At 40.0% G+C, this 19307-nt stretch overlaps 1 protein-coding gene across 1 annotated transcript; it reads right to left on the bottom strand.

Moving 5' to 3' along the window:
* Positions 1-1481: 1481 nt before the first annotated feature.
* On the bottom strand, positions 1482-1793 carry LOC129694378 (histone H4-like). The gene has a single exon (XM_055631076.1). The coding sequence runs from the start codon at positions 1791-1793 to the stop codon at positions 1482-1484; it is 312 nt and encodes a 103-aa protein (XP_055487051.1).
* Between the last annotated feature and the right edge of the window lie 17514 nt (positions 1794-19307).

Below are 19307 nucleotides of genomic sequence, written 5' to 3'. Positions count from 1 at the left end.
CCGTCCCGGATGTGGTGACCATAGCAGAGGGTGGTTCGGGGCATGAAGGGAAACATTGACTTGGTAACGTTTTTTCTCAATTCCCCCGAGCCCCGGTTCCCAGGATCTATTTGCCTTTACATGGGAGGGATGGCAGTACACCTTTTGTCGCCACCATATGGGTACATACACATGTAACACAAAGCCACCCTTTGTCATGTTATTATTGCCAGGGATCTGGAAACAGTTACCTTGGACTCCACCGTCTCCATGTCCCAGTATATGGATGATGTGTAGTTGTAGGGTCTAGCGAGGAGGTGGTGGCCGAGGCCTTGGATACATTCATGACACGGCTCAAGAGGTGCGGGTGGTACATTAACCCTGATAAGGTCCAGAGACCTAGCCAGAATGTTGTTTTCTTGGGTGTACAGTGGCATTTGGCCACCATGAAATTCTGAAAAAGGCTAGGAAAAAGATCCTGAGTACAGAGATTTGTGGGTCTTCTTGGTTACTGGCGACAGCATAACCCCAAACTCACTATGATCTTAAAACCTCTATACAAGATATCCTGGAAAATGACCGCCTTCGGTGGGGATCTGACCAGCCTGCGGCGTTCGAGACTGCCACAGTAGCGGTGAAGTCCTGGCGCTCCGTCAACTAGGGCCCCCTTATGAATTGCAGGTCTCCGCAACACCAAAAGTGGCCGAGTGGAGCCTTTGGCAGATGATGAAGGGTAGGCAAGTCCCCATAGGGTTTTGTACCAAGACCCTGCCGGACGCAGCTGCCCAGTACACACCCTTCGAGCGGCAATTATTGGCCTGCTATTGGGTCCTCCTGGCCACAGATCATCAGACCACCTCCTCGACTGTAATAATGAGGCGACACCTGCCCATTATGCAGTGGGTTAAATCCGAGTATGTCACACATAAGGAGAACCAAGCCCAACGCAGTCCACTGTGAAATGGAAATGGTATTTTTCCGATAGGGCAGAGAAGGGGTCCGATGAGGTGAGTCATCTGCATGAGCAGGTTATGGCCCTCCCTGCATATAAAACGGGGGTGATGCAGGAGGATGTTCCATTGGAACCCTCTCCACGTCACATGGGGTAAGCCTTATGACTTGACTTCAGATGAAGAACAAAATGCGTGTTTCATGGACGGCTTGCAGCCGATGGAAGGGTGGTAAACAATGTTGGAAGGTTGCGGCCCTGCACCCACACTCTGGTGAAATCCTCCAGGCAGAGGGAGAGGGGAGATCTTGTCAACTGGCTGAGTTCGTGGCCGTCACCCTGCCCCTTAAACACACAGCGAGGCTGGTACGGATTTATAGATTCATGGGCAGTGGTGAATGGGATGGCTGTCTGGACGCTGAATAGATAATTTTCATGTTGTAGATTTACGTGTAGAAATGTTTCCTGTTCAAAGCGGTGATCGATCTTTTAGAATTATGTGGTGGTTCTTAAAAGAACCTTTCGCTTTCTAATTACGTGTCACGTTTATATTTTAGCCCCCAAACCCATACAAGGTGCGTCCCTGGCGTTTCAATGCATACACCACGTCCATGGCTATTACTGTCTTGCGTTTCGCATGTTCCGTGTAGGTTACTGAATCCCGGATGACATTCTCAAGGAAAACCTTCAAAACGCCGCGCACTTCCTCGTAGATAAGGCCAGAAATGCGTTTGACGCCACCTCGGCGAGCCAAACGACGTATAGCAGGTTTGGTAATACCTTGGATGTTGTCACGAAGAACCTTACGGTGCCGCTTTGCACCACCCTTGCCCAACCCTTTCCCACCTTTCCCTCTACCTGTCATAACGCCAAATTGCCGGTTCACAAGTGAAAATACATAGGTTCCTCGACTCGTTCTTATACTGGTTGGGCGGACCTGGGTGAAGAACAAGAAACGCGAACCAGTACATATCACGTGTCTCATCTTTTGGCGCAGTCCAGTCACTGCCGACATCAAGTGAAATTAAATAAACAATGCTGTTCCTCAGTGGAAAATGTTGCGTATGTTTGTCAATTATCTTGCAATTTGTGCCATTTTATGAATAATTACGAAAGCAGAGTCGTTTTTTATGGGAAATTATATTTTTTAAAGCGTTGGATTTTATAGCAGGGAAACGAGTAATGTGAGGGAAACGATTATTACTTCGGAATGTGATAAAGTTCTCTACTCCTAATTTTAACCCTAAAATTACTTTAGTTACTATGGAACCATGGGTGATATAAGGACGCGCATTGACGATTGGATTTACACTCTCGTCCCCACTCAAAACTGTTCGTCTAAACTTTCAAATGGAAAGAACGTGTTTTCAATTTCAATTTCGAAGGGCATTAGAGTGCATTTATGCACGTTAAACCCTCCTCAACCGTTAAACGGACTGTCCATGAGACATCTCCATTCCATCTCCTTAGCCATCGTGTTTTTCCTCCATGTTAGAAAAAACCCAGCAGAAATGTTACAAAATTTTGAGATTTTAAAAATCAAGTCTGCAATTTATCCCATCAGATAAAGCATAAAAAACAGTTTAATTTGACACCTAATTCACTTTCATATCTTCAGTAGCAATAAAGTTTTAAATAGCCTAAGTGTCCAAATAACAAACTAATCACATTCACACATGAATTCACAATATAACATGATTTTTAAATCTCACTGTCATGAATTTATATGCCAGATGGAAGGAATTTAATGTTTAATTCCCATAAATTAATCCAGAAACACCCACTCAAAATATAATCAAAATCCTTGTAATTTGCACAATACATGTGACTCAAACGGTTGTGAATATTTAGCTTAAAAATAATGATAATGAAGAGAGAATAACACAAAATATACACAATTTAGATGGCTTATGACATGATTTTCCCCAAAAAATGGGCATTTTAATCATCTTGCTAGTGGGTTTTTCTGGAACGCGATCGATTGGAACGTTGCATTTGCGGTGAATTTGAACCATATTGGCAGGAAAAACACTGGAGCCCAAATAACATTTTTGCAACGTAAAGTTTGATTAAAGCCATCCCAAGAAACAAGATTATATGTAAAATAGACGACTTACCCTTTGTTTTGTCCCGTTCTTGTGATCCGTCACGTTGTAAGCGTTAGAAGTCGCTTTTTATTTTAATCCAATTATTAAAATGTCCAGCAAATTTTTTTAAAATATACTGCGAAAGGAAGTCCGATCAATTTTTCTTCAGTAGCTAGCAGCCCGAGGAAATCCGCCTCCGACAGGCAGTACAAAACTGGATTTTAATCCCGCCCCCCCCTCATAGGCGCCAAAGTCGCGCACATGGCCAGTGGCAGAACTGCAGCTCTGCTGAAGGTAGGTATTGTAACACTGCTAGAAATACTCATTGAGGACATTGCCCATCTCCTGCGTCTCCACATGTCGATGACCACCTTTATTTCTGAGAGGAACCTATACTCTCACTGATTTGGCCTGGTCTTTATTCTGTATACAGATTGGAAACATAGAAAATAGATGCAGGAGTAGGCCATTCGGCCCTTCGCGCCAGCACTGCCATTCAATATGAGCATGGGTGATCATCCAATTCAGTACCCCATTCCAGCTTTTCCCCCATATCTCTTGATTCCGTTAACCCTAAGAGCTAAATCAAACTATCTCTTGAAAACGTCCAATGAATTGGCCTCCACTGCCTCCTGTGGCAGAAAATTCCACAGATTCACAATTCTGGATGAAAAAGTTTTTCCTCATCTTATTTCGATATGGTCTACCCCTTATTCTTAAACCGTGATCCCTGATTCTGGACTTCGCCAAATGGGAAACATTTGTCCTGTGACTACCCTGTCCAATCCTTTAAAATTGTATATATTTCCATATGAACAACTAGACTTAGTGGGACCCATTGGGTCCCAGTATCACATGGGAGGGCTAGTCACCCAACAAATATCCCACCTCTCCACCAATTCCAATATTGCTGGCCAGTGTGGGGGGGGGGGGGGGGGGGGGCTTTCTGTAGCGTTAGCATGGGTGTTGTGGGCCAAAGGGACTGGTTTACAGAGGCTAGTATGGACCTTGTGGGCCGAATGGATTCTTGGGCTGGCAGCTCAGTCACTGATGCCCAGCAGTACAGCCACTCAGATCTGGCAGGCTGGCAGCTGAGAAACTGCCAGAAATTCTGCCCAAAACAGGTGACTTCTGTGAGATGTGAGAGAGAAGGGGGAGAGGGTGGTATGAATGGACACTCACAGACACACATACAAACACATACGTGCACACACACACACACACACACACACACACACACACACACACACACACACACACACACACACACACACACACACACACACACACACACACACACACACACACACACACACACACACACACAGCACCTATACTAAAATGACAAGTAACTTCAGAGCATGGTACGCATACTGAATCCTGTTACTAACCATATACTCCATGAAAAAGTTTGAAAATAAGAACACAGGTGTGTCTAAACCGAATGATTCAAACGTTTAAAGCAATTTTAATTCTGAAACACTCCTCTACAGCTGCTGCTACAGCAAAAACGTGCTTTAGATAACCTTCAACAAACACACTCACCATATACATGGCACAAAAATTTCTTGAATTACTCAAACGGTTCAGTGTGGCGTTTTCTCTTTAGGCGTTCCGCACGCAGCGCCACCTCACCAGTAAGCGGAAATGACGCACTCAGCGCCACCTCTCCACTAAGTGGAAATGATGCAATCAGCACCACCTCTCTACTAAGCGGAAGTCACGGAATGAGCGGCAATTTTGTATTAAACACAGTCCTTATCTAATAAAACGTTTAGTCATGTTTTTTTCTTCCAAAAATAGTTGCATACCTTTCAATAAGGCACAGTTAAAATACACGTTTTCAAAACAGACCTGTTGCATTTGGCAAGGCAAATTTGATTAAGCAGGGCAACTTTAATTAAGCAAGGCAACTTTAGCATTCTCAAACCAACTTTTGAATTAGGTAAGGCATTTTCAAACCAACTTTTCAATTAGGCAAGGCCTCCTCAAATCAACTTTTCAATTAGGCAAGGTAACTTTTAGAAACATAGAAAATAGGTGCTGGAGGAGGCCATTCAGCCCTTTGAGCCAGCACCGCCATTCATTGTGACCATGGCTGATCGTCCCCTATCAATATCCCGTACCTGCCTTCTCCTCATAATCCTTGACTCCACTAGCCCCTAGAGCTCTATATAACTCTCTCTTAAATCCATACAGTGATTTGGCCTCCCCTGCCCTCTGTGGCAGGGAATTCCATAAATTCACAACTCTCTGGGTGAAAAAGTTTTTCCTCACCTCAGTTTTAAATGACCTCCCCTTTATTCTAAGACTGTGGCCCCTGGTTCTGGACTCAATCAACATTGGGAACATTTTTCATGCATCTAGCTTGTCCAGTCCTTTTATAATTTTATATGTTTCTATAAGATACCCCCTCATCCTTCTAAACTCCAATGACTACAAGCCTAGTCTTTTCAATCTTTCCTCATATGACAGTCCCGCCATCCCAGGGATCAATCTCGTGAACTTACGCTGCACTGCCTCAATCACAAGGATGTCCTTCCTCAAATTAGGAGACCAAAACTGTAGACAATACTCCAATGTGGTCTCACCAGAGCCCTATACAACTGCAGAATATCCTCCTTACTCCTATACTGAAATCCTCTTGTTATGAAGGCCAACATTCCATTAGCTTTCTTCACTGCCAGCTGTACCAGCAAGCCGACTTTCAGTGACCGGTGTACAAGGACGCCCAGGTCTCGCTGCACCTCCCCCTTACCTAACCTAACCCCATCGAGATAATAATCTGCCCCCTTGTTTTTGCCGCCAAAGTGGATAACCTCACATTTATCTATATTACACTGCATCTGCCACACATCTACCCACTCACTCAAACTGTCCAGGTCACACTGCAACCTCCTAACATCCTCTTCACAGTTCACACTGCCACCCAGCTTTGTGTTATCCACAAACTTGCTAGTGCTGCTCCTAATTCCCTCTTCCAAATCATTAATATATATGGTCAACAGTTACGGCCCCAACACCGAGCCTTGCGGCACATCACTCGTCACTGCCTGCCATTCTGAAAAGGACCCGTTCACTCCTACTCTTTGCTTCCGGTCTGCCAACCAATTTTCTTTCCATGTCAACACCCTATCCCCAATACCATGTGCTCTAATCAGTCTCCCGTGCGGGACCTTGTCAAAGGCTTTCTGAAAGTCTAGATACATTACATCCACTGGCACCCCTTCATTCATTTTACTTGTCACATCCTCAAAAAATTCCAGAAGATTAGTCAAGCATGATTTCCCTTTCATAAATCCATGTTGACTTGGGCTAATCCTTTTACTGCTATCCAAATGCCCTATTATTACCTCTTTAATAATTAACTCCAGGATCTTTCCCACCACCAAAATCAGGCTAACTGGTCTGTAATTCCCTGTTTTCTCTCTCGCTCCTTTCTTGAAAAGTGGGATAACATTAGCTATCCTCCAATCCACAGGCACTGATCCTGAATCTATTAAACATTGGAAAATTATCACCAATGCATCCACTATTTCAAGAGCCACCTCCCTGAGGACCCTGGGATGCAGACTATCAAGTGCAGGTGATTTATCATTCTTCAGTCCCATTAGCCTACCCAATACTATTTCTCGCCTAATGAAAATGTCTTTCAGTTCCTCTACCCCCTTAGATGTCCTCCGATACATCTGGGAGATTGTTTGTGTCTTCCTTAGTGAAGCCAGATCCGAAGTACCTATTCAACTCCTCTGCCATTTCCTTGTTGCCCATAATAATTTCACCCATGTCTGCCTTCAAGGGACCCGCATTTGACTTTGCTACTCTTTTTCCCTTAACATATCTAAAGAAGCTTTTACTGTCCTTCTTTATATTCCTGGCCAGCTTCCCCTCGTATTTCATCTTTTACAATAACAATTAAAGCACGGAAACAGGTCATCTCGGCCCTTCTAGTCCGTGCCGAACACTTACTCTCACCTAGTCCCATCTACCTGCACTCAGACCATAACCCTCCATTCCTTTGCGTTGGGGAAGCAAACCCAACGGGTCTGCACTTGTCTAGTTCCTTATAATCTAAACTAGAATATCGATTTAAGTTTCACCTCAGTAATTGAATATTCATTTTTACCCTTATTTTTCTTGTACTACTCTCAGGGCGGGACCTTTTATGGGAAATTGATCAAATCAATTATTGAAGAGCTTAAGACACACAATGAACAAAAATACCTGAACAGAGCATTGTAATAATCCAATGAATCCATAGATTCAATATTTGTTAGTGAAGTGAATCCGCCGGTCTATAACACAAACATTCAATCAATCATACAATAAGGATTTTTACCAGAATTTCTGCGTCATGGAAACCAACATGAGTTTTTGTTCAGAGGAAAATAAACCCATAGAAAATGTGTCTTTGCAGGTTGGTAATCATCTATTTATTTATTTATCTATTTATGCTTCTATTTATTTATTTATTTATTTATCTGCCCATCTATTTATTTCTGTATTTATTTATGTTATTATTATTTTTAATATAAAACGGTTTATTGTGGTGGCCACGCAGAAACAACATCCTTGATTGGGAGAATGCAAAGCATGAGATCATAATTAACATGAGTTTTTTTTTCATTTTTTTTACATTTCAAATTTTTATAGAATATTTTAAAAGATGGAACTGAGAAGAAAGGTCTATAAACTAATAGAAAGGAAGGGATAAAAAAAGGAAAAACAAAATCAAGGAAAACAAACAAACAAAATGACCAACAACAGTTTTGGAGATTTTGGAGGTCCATAGATTATGAGGCATAGTTATTCATCCAATCCTGAGCTTAGGTTTCAGTCCAGTTTCTGTGTTGAACTAATTTACATATTTAAAAATATATATATTTTTATTAAAGCAAACATATTGTTGAGTATGTAATAGAAGTGGTTACCTGCCTCCAAGTTAAAGGGGGAGGAGTGTTAGGTATCCCCAGGGCCAGATAGGCTGCATCCCAGAGTACTTAAGGAAGTAGCCCCAGAAATAGTGGATGCATTAGTGATAATTTTTCAAAACCCTTTAGATTCTGGAGTAGTTCCTGAGGATTGGAGGGTAGCTAATGTAACCCCACTTTTTAAAAAGAGAGGGTGAGAGAAAACGGGGAATTACAGACCTGTTAGTCTAACGTCGGTAGTGGGGAAACTGCTAGAATCAGTTATTAAAGATGGGATAGCAGCACATTTGGAAAGTGGTGAAATCATTGGACAAAGTCAGCATGGATTTATGAAAGGTAAATCATGTCTGACGAATCTTATAGAATTTTTCGAGGATGTAACTAGTAGAGTGGATAAGGGAGAACCAGAGGATGTGTTATATCTGGACTTTCAGAAGGCTTTCGACAAGGTCCCACATAAGAGATTAGTATACAAACTTAAAGCACACGGTATTGGGGGTTCAGTATTGATGTGGATAGAGAACTGGCTGGCAGACAGGAAGAAAAGAGTAGGAGTAAACGGGTCATTTTCACAATGGCAGACAGTGACTAGTGGGGTACCGCAAGGCTCGGTGCTGGGACCCCAGCTATTTACGATATATATTAATGATTTGGACGAGGGAATTGAATGCAACATCTCCAAGTTTGCAGATGACACGATGCTGGGGGGCAGTGTTAACTGTGTGGAGGATGCTAGGAGGCTGCAAGGTGACTTTGATAGGCTGGGTGAGTACGCAAATGCATGGCAGATGCAGTATAATGTGGATAAATGTGAGGTTATCCACTTTGGTGGCAAAAACAGGAAAGTAGACTACTATCTGAATGGTGGCAGATTAGGAAAGGGGGAGATGCAACGAGACCTGGGTGTCATGGTACATCAGTCATTAAAAGTAGGCATGCAGGTGCAGCAGGCAGTGAAGAAGGCGAATGGTATGTTAGCATTCATAGCAAAAGGATTTGAGTATAGGAATAGGGAGGTTCTACTGCAGTTGCATGTATTGGTGAGACCACACCTGGAGTATTGCGTACAGTTTTGATCTCCTAATCTGAGGAAAGACATTCTTGCCATAGAGGGAGTACAGAGAAGGTTCACCAGACTGATTTCTGGAATGTCAGGACTTTCATTTGAAGAAAGACTGGATAGACTCGGCTTGTACACGCTATAATTTAGAAGATTGAGGGGGGATCTTATAGAAACTTACAAAATTCTTAAGAGGTTGGACAGGCTAAATGCAGGAAGATTGTTCCCGATGTTGGGGAAGTCCAGAACAAGGGGTCACAGTTTAAGGATAAGGGGGAAATCTTTTAGGACCGAGATGAGGAAAACATTTTTTACACAGAGAGTGGTGAATCTCTGGAATTCTCTGCCACAGAAGGTAGTTGAGGCCTGTTCATTGGCTATATTTAAGAGGGAGTTAGATGTGGCTAAAGGGATCAGGGGGTATGGAGAGAAGGCAGGTACAGGATACTGAGTTTGATGATCAGCTATGTTCATATTGAATGGCGGTGCAGGCTCGAAGGGCCGAATGATCTACTCCTGCACCTATTTTCTACATTTCTATGTGATAATTAGCATATGTAATTAGTGCCTTGCGATATCTTGTGCAAGTACGCATGTGCAGGGGAGACTTAAGATGGCGTCCTGCGGTAAAGAAGCTTGTAAGATCACTCCCGTGTCCGAGCCTTTATGCAAGTCTGTTCAAAGCATCCGAATACACAACAATTGTCAATGAGGATAAAAGAATGAAGATAAGAACAAGGCCAGCAAGAAGAATCGAAAACAAGTTTAAAAATAGAAATAGTATTTGGAAACAAAGTGGAACAGCACCAAGCCAAATGGTTTTGAATTGGCGCCAAAAAGAAAAAAAGGTAGGAACGGGAAGCAATAGCTCAGGGAAGAGCTAGGAAAACAAGCAGGGGCGGTAAGGATCACCGAGCACGGTGTCAGGTTACCTGGAATGTATCCAGGGCTGTGCAGCCCACAGCCAAGCCCAAGCAGCAGCCACAGACGTCGGGTGGGGGCCTAGTACCGTGAAGGCCACGGACAGGTCTGGGAAAGCCACCGACAAGAGGACCGTGCAGCCCACGGCCAGCCCCAGTATCAGCCACAGACGTCAGGTGAGGGCCTAGTACCGTGTAGGCCATGGACAGGTCCAAAGAGCCGCGGACAGAGGCTGAGTCTTCAGCCCAACCGGGAACAGTCAACCCGGTGGGGGGAAAAAAGCAGAGAAAGCCCAGTCGGGAGCAGAGTCAGCCCGACCATGAACAGAAAAACGGACAGGCCCATGAGAGAAGCGGAGAGACATGAAAGCCCGGTTGCAAGGGATGACTGAGAGTGGAGAAAACTGAGAAAGCTGAGAGGCACATTCCCGACACTTGGAGCAGCGGGGACCAGCAGCAGAAAATAGCGACTCACCTTCACCTTCCGCAGGGTGACCACGGGAGCCAGCGACGAGCCATGCAGCGGGTCCAATAGCAGCCGGGGGGGGCTGTGGAGACAGCGGGCAGGCAAGTCGGCAGAGCAGTGGTGGAGAGGAAGGTCATCAGGTCAGCAGGCAAGCAGGCCAGCAAAGCAGAAACAGCCAGCCCGGGAAGCCAGCAAAAGCCAGCCTAGGAGGCCAGCAATGACAGTGGAGACAGCGTGAGCCAGCAGAGGCAAAAGCAACGGCTGAGCCAGCAGCAGCATCGGAGGTCCGGAGTGGCCAGCGGTGTTTAAAAGTAACAGTGAAGCCCCGGGGGGAGCCAGCTAAAGCAGCAGTGAGACCAACAGCAAAAGTACCGGTGGGGACAGCTCGAGAGGTCACGAATGCACCAGAGTTCACAACAAAGATACTAGAGCATCTTTGGTCCACAGGCCGCAAGCTGGAGCAGTGAAATCCTTCACAATAAAACTGTAATGCATTGTCACAGTAAAAAAAGGACTGTTGGATGAGTAATGCATTGGACTGTTATCAATAATTTAAGTAAATCTATGTGCATAGGAAGAATATGTTTAAAATGTTCTAGTTGCTATTAACAGAAAATGTTGATTTTTTTTGTTTTGTTTATTTTATTAGAAGTTAATACAGTACAAAACAGTACAGTGGAACCTAATTTTAGGTGCCAACTATGTAATACCGTAATCCACTCTATGTACAACCTCTAGTTTTATGTTATGAGAAGGAAGTAAGCAAGACAAGAAAAAGAAAACAATAGAAAGAAGAAGAAGTGGAAAAATAGATGGTAGAGAGTAGAAAAACGTGAAGTGTGTATATAAAAAATAAAACTAAAATAAAAAGTGGAAAGTAGAAATAGAAGAGAAGGCCACTTAAAAGAGAATTTTTCAAATCTGTATTCGGAGATGTAGATCTATCCACGTCATGAACTGAAATCAGCAATCTTTACGGTACCGCTGCATCACATGATTCCAAAAAGTTGATGAAAGGAGACCAACTCCTTAAGAATTGGTCATATTTATCTATTAGTCGGAGTCTCATTTCTTCAAGGTGTGCTATGTCCATCACATTCCTAATCCACATTTTAACAGTTGGTATGTTGTATTTTTCCAAAATTTAAGTATCAATTTCTTTCCAATTATTAACCCATAATTAAAAAAAACATTTTGGTCTTTATTTAAATTGGTATCTTCTCCTATTATTCCAAATATTATCCATTCTGTTTTGGGTTCTATTCTTGACTTGAAAATCTTTGTAAATACATCAAATATATCACTCCAAAATTTATTCAACTTTGTACATCCTACAAATGAATGTGTTATATTAGCGTTTTGAAACAAACATTTATCGCATCTGGGAGAGACGTTTGGATAAAATTTATTCAACCTCGTTTTTGAATAATATAGTCTATGTAATAATTTGAATTGATTTAAATTATGTCTTGCATTAATAGAACATTAAATACTTTTCCCATCTATCCTTCGAGAAAATGTTGGTTAATAGTATAAATCTGTTATTATAAAATTAAGTAAGAGACAGTGATTGTTGCTAAAGCTAATTAATACAGAACTGTGTTATCCAGGGCAGAAGCCAGTGTTTTGGCTGTACAGGAGATATGTGTTTTCTTATCTTGAGGTAATCACTGTTTTGTCTGTACAGGAGCACCAAAATAGGGCACCTGGATAGCAACAGGTACCATGGCTATTCAATGAATAGGGAAGTTGTCCCGGTTAGATTCTGGGAGTAATTTTGAGAAATGGACTGAAGTCTTGGAGTCTTCATTCATTTACAGTGTTATTACTGCAGAGGAGAAGAAGAGAGATTGGTTCATAGTGGGCTTAGGAAGAGAGGGTTATCCCACCTTACGTACGTTACTGCTGCCACCAAAGCCCACAGAGAAAACGTACGAGGATTGTAAGGAGGTATTAATGGCTCATTTCTCGCCAAAACCTCCAAGGGCATCCAGAGGCAAGGAGGCTGAACTAAAGAGGGCAAGGAGTCCCTCAAAGGACAAAGGTCAAATGCAAGTGGACCAAGGTCAAATGCAAAAGGACAAAGGTCAAATGCAAAAGAACAAAGGTCAAGTGCAAAGGGACCAAGGTCGGGCCCAAAGGTCAAGTGCAAAGGAACAAAGCTCAAGTGCAAAGGGACAAAGGTCGTGTAAAGGGACCAAGATCAAGTGCAAAAGGACAGAAGTCAAGTGCAAAAGGACAAAGGTCCAGTGCAAAAGGACAAGGGTCAAGGGACAAAGGTAAAGTGCAAAAGGACAAAGGTCAAGTGCAAAAGGACCAATGTCAAGTGCAAAGGGACCAAGGTCAAGTGCAAAAGGACGACGGTCAAGTGCAAAAGGACAAAGGTCAAATGCAAAGGGACACAAGTCAAGTGACAAGTGAGGAAGGTCAAGTGCAGAGGGAAAAGGCCAAAGGGAAAAGGCAAAGGTAAAGAAATAAAGGCAAAGAGAAATTGCCATCCAAAGAGCAACCCTAGCTATTCAAGCTGCATTCAGGGGTATGAAGGTACGGAGAGAGATCCGGAACAAACAGAAGGCAGCAACGGTAATACAAGCAGCATTTAGAATGCATAGAGTATACCGTCAATACAAGGCAATGAGAAGGGCAGCTATAATAATGCAAACCCATTATAGGGCACACTTTCAAATGGTAAGTGATCGCAAAACTTACATGAAGGTACGCAGCTGTGTTGTACTGCTTCAGGCAGCCTACCGAGGAATGCTTGTTCGAAAGCAATTGCGGTACATGCACAAATCTGTCAAGGTCATACAGACTTATTATCAGATGCATAAACAGCGTTAGTATTTTAAGAAACTACGCTGGTCTGCCATTGCTGTACAACAATGATACCGAGCTTGGTAGATAAGAAATATCCAAGTAAGACAGTATAATAGTTTGAGAAAAGCAGTGGTTTGTATTCAGGCCTTATACTGCGGGATCAAAACCAGAGTATTGGTTGAGAAAATCAAGGCAGCACACCATATTAAGTCATTCATAAGAATGTGCATTACAAGAAAGCATTTCTTGATGCAAAAACAGGCTGTAGTCACTCTGCAAGCAGCATACCGTGATTACCAATTACGGGTACGCTACAAAGCGGTGCGTCAAGCAGTCATTTCGATCCAGAGATGGTACAAAGCATGCAAAAATAGGGCATTCCCAGTTTGTGCAATATCAGTCAATGAGGGATGCAACTATTACCATTCAGACTGCCTACAAGAGTATGGTGGTTAGGCAGTGGGTTAAGCAAAAGAGAGCTACTGTAAAAGTGCAGTCAGTACTCCGTAGGAGTTGGTATACGAAAGACAAATAAAGGCACAACAGAAAAGGCTGAAACGATACTAAAGGCTTAAACAATATAGGAAAGACTTCCTCAAGTGGAAAGATGCAACAGTGTAGTGCAGTCTCACTACCGTGCTTATGAAGCAAGAAAACTAAGCAGAGCACAAATCAAAGGCAGTGTTGGAGTGAAAAAAACAATATAAATCTTACTTGATGAAGAACCAGAGATGTGAATTAAGTGGACAAGTAGATGAACTGCAGAAAAAGCTTAAACTATACAAAAAGCTTAAACGATATAGGAAAGCCAGTGTTGCATTGCAAAGACAATATAGATCCTACTTCTTGATAAAGAACCAGAAAGGTGACTCAAAAAGACGAGTAGATGAACAACAGAAAAGGCTTGAACGATGCAAGGAAAGGTTGAATGAATGTGTGACAATGAGTAGAAAGCTGCTAAAAGAAAAGTCTAAAGAAGAGAGGCTGGTCGGTCAAGACAAATGTATGCAGAACCGATTACAATTAGGACACTTCAGTATAGTCCAGCATGGAGCCTCCTTCACTGAGCAATGGACAAAGGGTTATGCATTGCAGAATCTCATGAAACAACAAGAGCAGATAAATAATCAGAGAAGGTAAACTGAAAAGCAGAGGAAGCTGCTAGAAAATGGAAACTTGCAGCCATGGGTCAGGTCCCACCTACAAAGAGGAAAAAAACAAATACATGAACCAGAAAATGATAACTCATAAAGCAAGGGTTAATGTATTTGGTTTAAGTATAATACCATTGTGCAACAGTGTATTATTCAATGATGGGTAGGAAAAGAGCATATACCGTACAGCTGAAATTGACTTAAAAGGGGAGGAGTGCGGTGTATGTAACAGAAGTGGTATTACCTGCCTCCAAGTTAAAGGGGGAGGAGTGTTAGTTATGTGATAATTAGCATATGTAATTAGTGTCTTGTGATATCTTGTGCAAGTATGCATGTGCAGGGGAGACACAAGGTGGCGTCCTGCAGTAAAAAAGCTTGTAAGATCACTTCTGTGTCAGAGCCTTTATGCAAGTCTGTTCAAAGCATCCTAATACACAACACATATTATAAAGTATAGTTACATATTATAGTAAAAATATTTTTTCATATACCCTGTATAACCATATAACCATATATAACCATATAACAATTACAGCACGGAAACAGGCCATCTCGGCCCTACAATTCCGTGCCGAACAACTTTTTTCCCTTAGTCCCACCTGCCTGCACTCATACCATAGCCCTCCATTCCCTTCTCATCCATATGCCTATCCAATTTATTTTTAAATGATACCAATGAACCTGCCGACACCACTTCCACTGGATATACATCAATCATACATTATTAAAATTTTCAATTGTCGATTAATTCTGCTTCTAGTGGTTTTTTTTATATAGATAGAAATAGTGAGAAAGAGAGAAAAAATAATTACAAATATTAAAAAAGAGAAAAGGTGGAATGAATTACTTATAATACATCATTGGAGATAAGTTTGTGGATTATAAACTATAACTTTTCATCTAATCCTGAGTTCAAGCTTCTGTTGGGTTTTCGTGCTGGACCAATCTATCCCTTGTTCTTGTTTGTCGATTAAGACAAGTCTAATTCTTTCTAGATGTAGGGTCTCCGACATTTCCACAATCCACATTTCAATTGTGGGGGTTATAGGGCCATTCCAAAATGTTAATATAATTTTTTCCCCAGTTATTATACTCTAGTCGAGGAAGTTTCTTTGGCTTGTTGTGAGTGTTAAACTGTGTTCTGATATCCCAAGTATTATTAATGTTGAGTCTGGATCCAATTTAGTATTAACAACTTCAGAAATTATTTCAAAAATATCAGTCCAGAAATGTTTAATTTTTGTACAATTTGCAAAAGTATGTGTAAAAATTGGCCTCTAGATGCAGACATTTATCACAAATAGGAGAAATATGTGGGAAGATTCTATTTAGTTTTATTTTGGAGTAATGTCATCTGTGTAAGACTTTAAATTGTATTAAAGCATGTCTGTCATTTAACGAGCATTAATGTATATGTTGTAAACTTTTGTCCCAAATATTTTTCGTTATAGGATGACCCAATTCATTTTCCCAAGTGTATCTATATAGTTCCATCGGTGGTACCTCGTTGTTTAAGAGGGTGTTATAAATATAAGCAATTAATTTTTCAGTGTTAGGATGCTTATTCAAACATTCATCAAGAATTTCTGGTTCCCTAGTCCTATAAACTTGTGTATTAGATTTAACATAATCTCTAATTTGTAGATATCTGAAGAAATTATATGCAGTGCATGATTCTGTTGTAACTCTTGAAATGAAAGAAAGATGCCTTTTCTATAAAGTTGTCCAACCTTTTTAATTCCATAATTTTTCCATTGTGTGAAACCTTTATCCAATATGGATGGCTTGGATAAAGGATTATTTACAATGGGAAGACATAGTGGTATATTATTCAATTTTACATTTTTTTAAATAGTTTTCAAATTCGTATTCCACTATAGGGTTTTCCTTATAGGTTTTTTGTGCAGTTTTGTGGGAGCAAATATAATCAAACCAATTTCAAAAGGTAAACAATCTTCCTTTTCCATCCTTAACCAATCTGGTTGTTGATACATTTCTTCCAGCCAGAAATTCATGTTTTTAATATGGACTGCGCTGCCCAGAAATAAAACAAGAAATTTGGCAAGGCCAAACCTCCATTTATCTTTGACTTACATAAATGTTTTTTACTTATTCTATGATTCTTATAATCCCCAATGAAGCTTGTAACAATGGAATCGACTTTTTTGAAGGAAAAAAATTGGGATATATATCGGGATTAATTGAAATAGGCACAGTATTTGCGGTAAGATCATTTTTATAGCATTAATTCTACCAAGCATTGAAATGGGAAGTGTTTTCCAATACTGAATATTCTTGTGTAGTTTATTCAGTAAGGGTGGAAAATTTAGTTTAAATAAAGAGTTATATGTCTTAGTTTCATAGATTCCTAAATATTTAAGTTTATCTTTAACTATTTAAAAAAAAATTTTTTTTTAGTATTTTATTTTATTAGAAGCAAGTACAGTGATATGGCACCAAAGTGCCTAATATATATTTTCATAATACATTTTATGTACAACTTCTTTTTTTTTGTTACATTGAAAAAAGATTAGAATAAGAAAAAGAAGTTAGATAGTAAAGGATAGAAAGATCTGAAATATATAGTGTGTGAAGAAAGAAAACGAGTAAAAGAAGAAAGTTGAGAAAAAATAGAGAAAAGAAAATAAAATAAAAAAGAAAAGGAGATCATTATTTATAATCTTGACCAACCCTCGTCCAGTCCTGAAATAGTTATTTTTTACAATTGTGTTGCACCATATGATTCCAAAAAAACGACGAATGGAGACCAACTCGTTATGAATTGGTCTGATTTATCCATTAGGAGGAATCGCATTTCCTCAAGATGAGCGGTGTCCAACATACTTGCAATCCACATTTTAAGCGTTGGTATTGATGTACCCTTCCAAAATTTAAGTATTAATTTTTTTGCTATTATTAAACCATAGTTAAGGAATAGATTTTGAGATGTGTTCAATTTATTCCCATCTTCCATTACACCCAATATAATAATTTCAATATTAGGTTCCATTCTTGTCTTGAATAATTTTGTAAACATTTAAAAAATATCATTCCAAAATCTATAAAGTTTTATGCAGGAAACTAAGCTAGGCATTTATCACAAGTGGCGGATATATTTGGATAAAATTTGTTCAATCTTGTTTTTGAATGATATAATCTATGTACAATTTTAAATTGAATTAGATTATGTCTTACATTAATTGAACATTTGTGAATATATATCAGGTATTTTTCCCATTTAAGCTTTGTAATTTTTATCATTAGTTGGGTTCTTCTTATATATTGTGTTATTCAGTTTTTTTGGGGAGAAGAGGACCGTTCCTATATTACAAGGATGGCAATCCTCCTTCTCCATTTTTATCCATTCTGTCTGTTGGGTAGAACTATCCAACCAATAAATCATATTCTTAATATGCACTGCCCAGTAATAATACATAAAATTCGGAAGTGAAAGTCCCCCGACCTCTTTTGGTTTACATAAGTGTTTTTTTGTGATTCTATGTGATCTATAGTCCCAAATATAATTAGTAATATTAGTCTAATTAAAAAAAAAAATGTTGGTATATATACCGGTATAGACTGAAATAGGTATAGTAATTGAAATGAAAATGAAATGAAATGATTCAATTTATTGTCATTGTCAGTGTACAGTACAGAGACAACAAAATGCATTTTTAGCATCTCCCTTGAAAGGGAGACACAGGGCGTCGCGGTGTGCCCGCGCCTGCCGCCGTACATTCCATTACAGGCAAAGGTGGGTGAAGTGTCTTGCCCAAGGACACAACGACAGTATGCACTCCAAGCGGGATTTGAACCGGCTACCTTCCGGTCGCCAGCCGAACTCTTAGCCCCATTGTGCTATCTGTCGCACCTGGAAGGATCATTTTTATTGCATTTATTCTACCTAATAATGATAAGGGAAGTGTTTTCCAAAATTTAATAAATGTATTAAGTTTATTTAATAAAGGTATGAAATTAGCGTTGAATAATGCTTTATATTGTCTAGTAATGTGAATACCCAAATATTTAAAATTTTCTGTTGCGATTTTAGAGGAGAACTTCAATAAGTGTATAGGTTCTTGAGGTTTTAATGTCATGATTTCACTTTTATTCCAGTTTATTCTATATCCAGAAAAAGACCCAAATTCCTCTATAAAGTTTAATAAATTTGGTATGCTCGTTTGTGACTTTGCAATATATAAAAGTATATCGTCTGCATATAATGAGATTTTATTCTTTGAGTCCCTGGTATTATAGCCCTGAGTATTTGGATGAATTCTTATACTTTCAGCCAGGGGTTCCATCATAAGGGCAAATAGCAGGGGTGATAGTGCACATTATCCCTTGATAGTTGAAATTTTTGAGATAACATGTTATTAGTTAAAATTCTTGCCATCGGTTTATCATATAATAATTTTACCCATTTTATAAAATTCTCTCCCATATTAAATTTTTGTAGTACTTTATATAAGTATTGCCACTCTACCTGATCAAATGCTTTCTCTGCATCCAAAGAAATAATTGATATATCTTCCTCCTCTACTTTATGCGAGTACATTATATTAAACAGGCGTCTCAGATTATTAAATGAGTATCTTTTAGGTATAAACCCCGTTTGATCAGGGTTTATCAATTTACTAATATATTTGCTTAATCTTCTTGCTAAAATCTTTGCTAAAATGTTCTGATCTGTATTTAAAAGTGATATAGCTCTGTACGAGCCCGGATCTTCTAAATCTTTATCTTTTTTTGGAATAAGCATAATACTTGATTCTGTTAGTGTTTCAGGTAGTTTGTTTTCTTTAAAAGCATGGGAGTATAAATTAATTAAATAAGGGGTCGTTATCTCATGAAATGTTTTACAAAATTCAATTATTAAAACCATCTTGTCTTACCATCTTTAACTAGGTATGTTACAAAACCTACCTGAATCGTCATTGAGAA

The sequence above is a fragment of the Leucoraja erinacea genome, unplaced genomic scaffold (assembly GCF_028641065.1).
Source record: "Leucoraja erinacea ecotype New England unplaced genomic scaffold, Leri_hhj_1 Leri_642S, whole genome shotgun sequence".
In the NCBI taxonomy this organism is placed as follows: domain Eukaryota; kingdom Metazoa; phylum Chordata; class Chondrichthyes; order Rajiformes; family Rajidae; genus Leucoraja; species Leucoraja erinaceus.
This window is presented reverse-complemented; position numbering and strand designations above follow the sequence as displayed.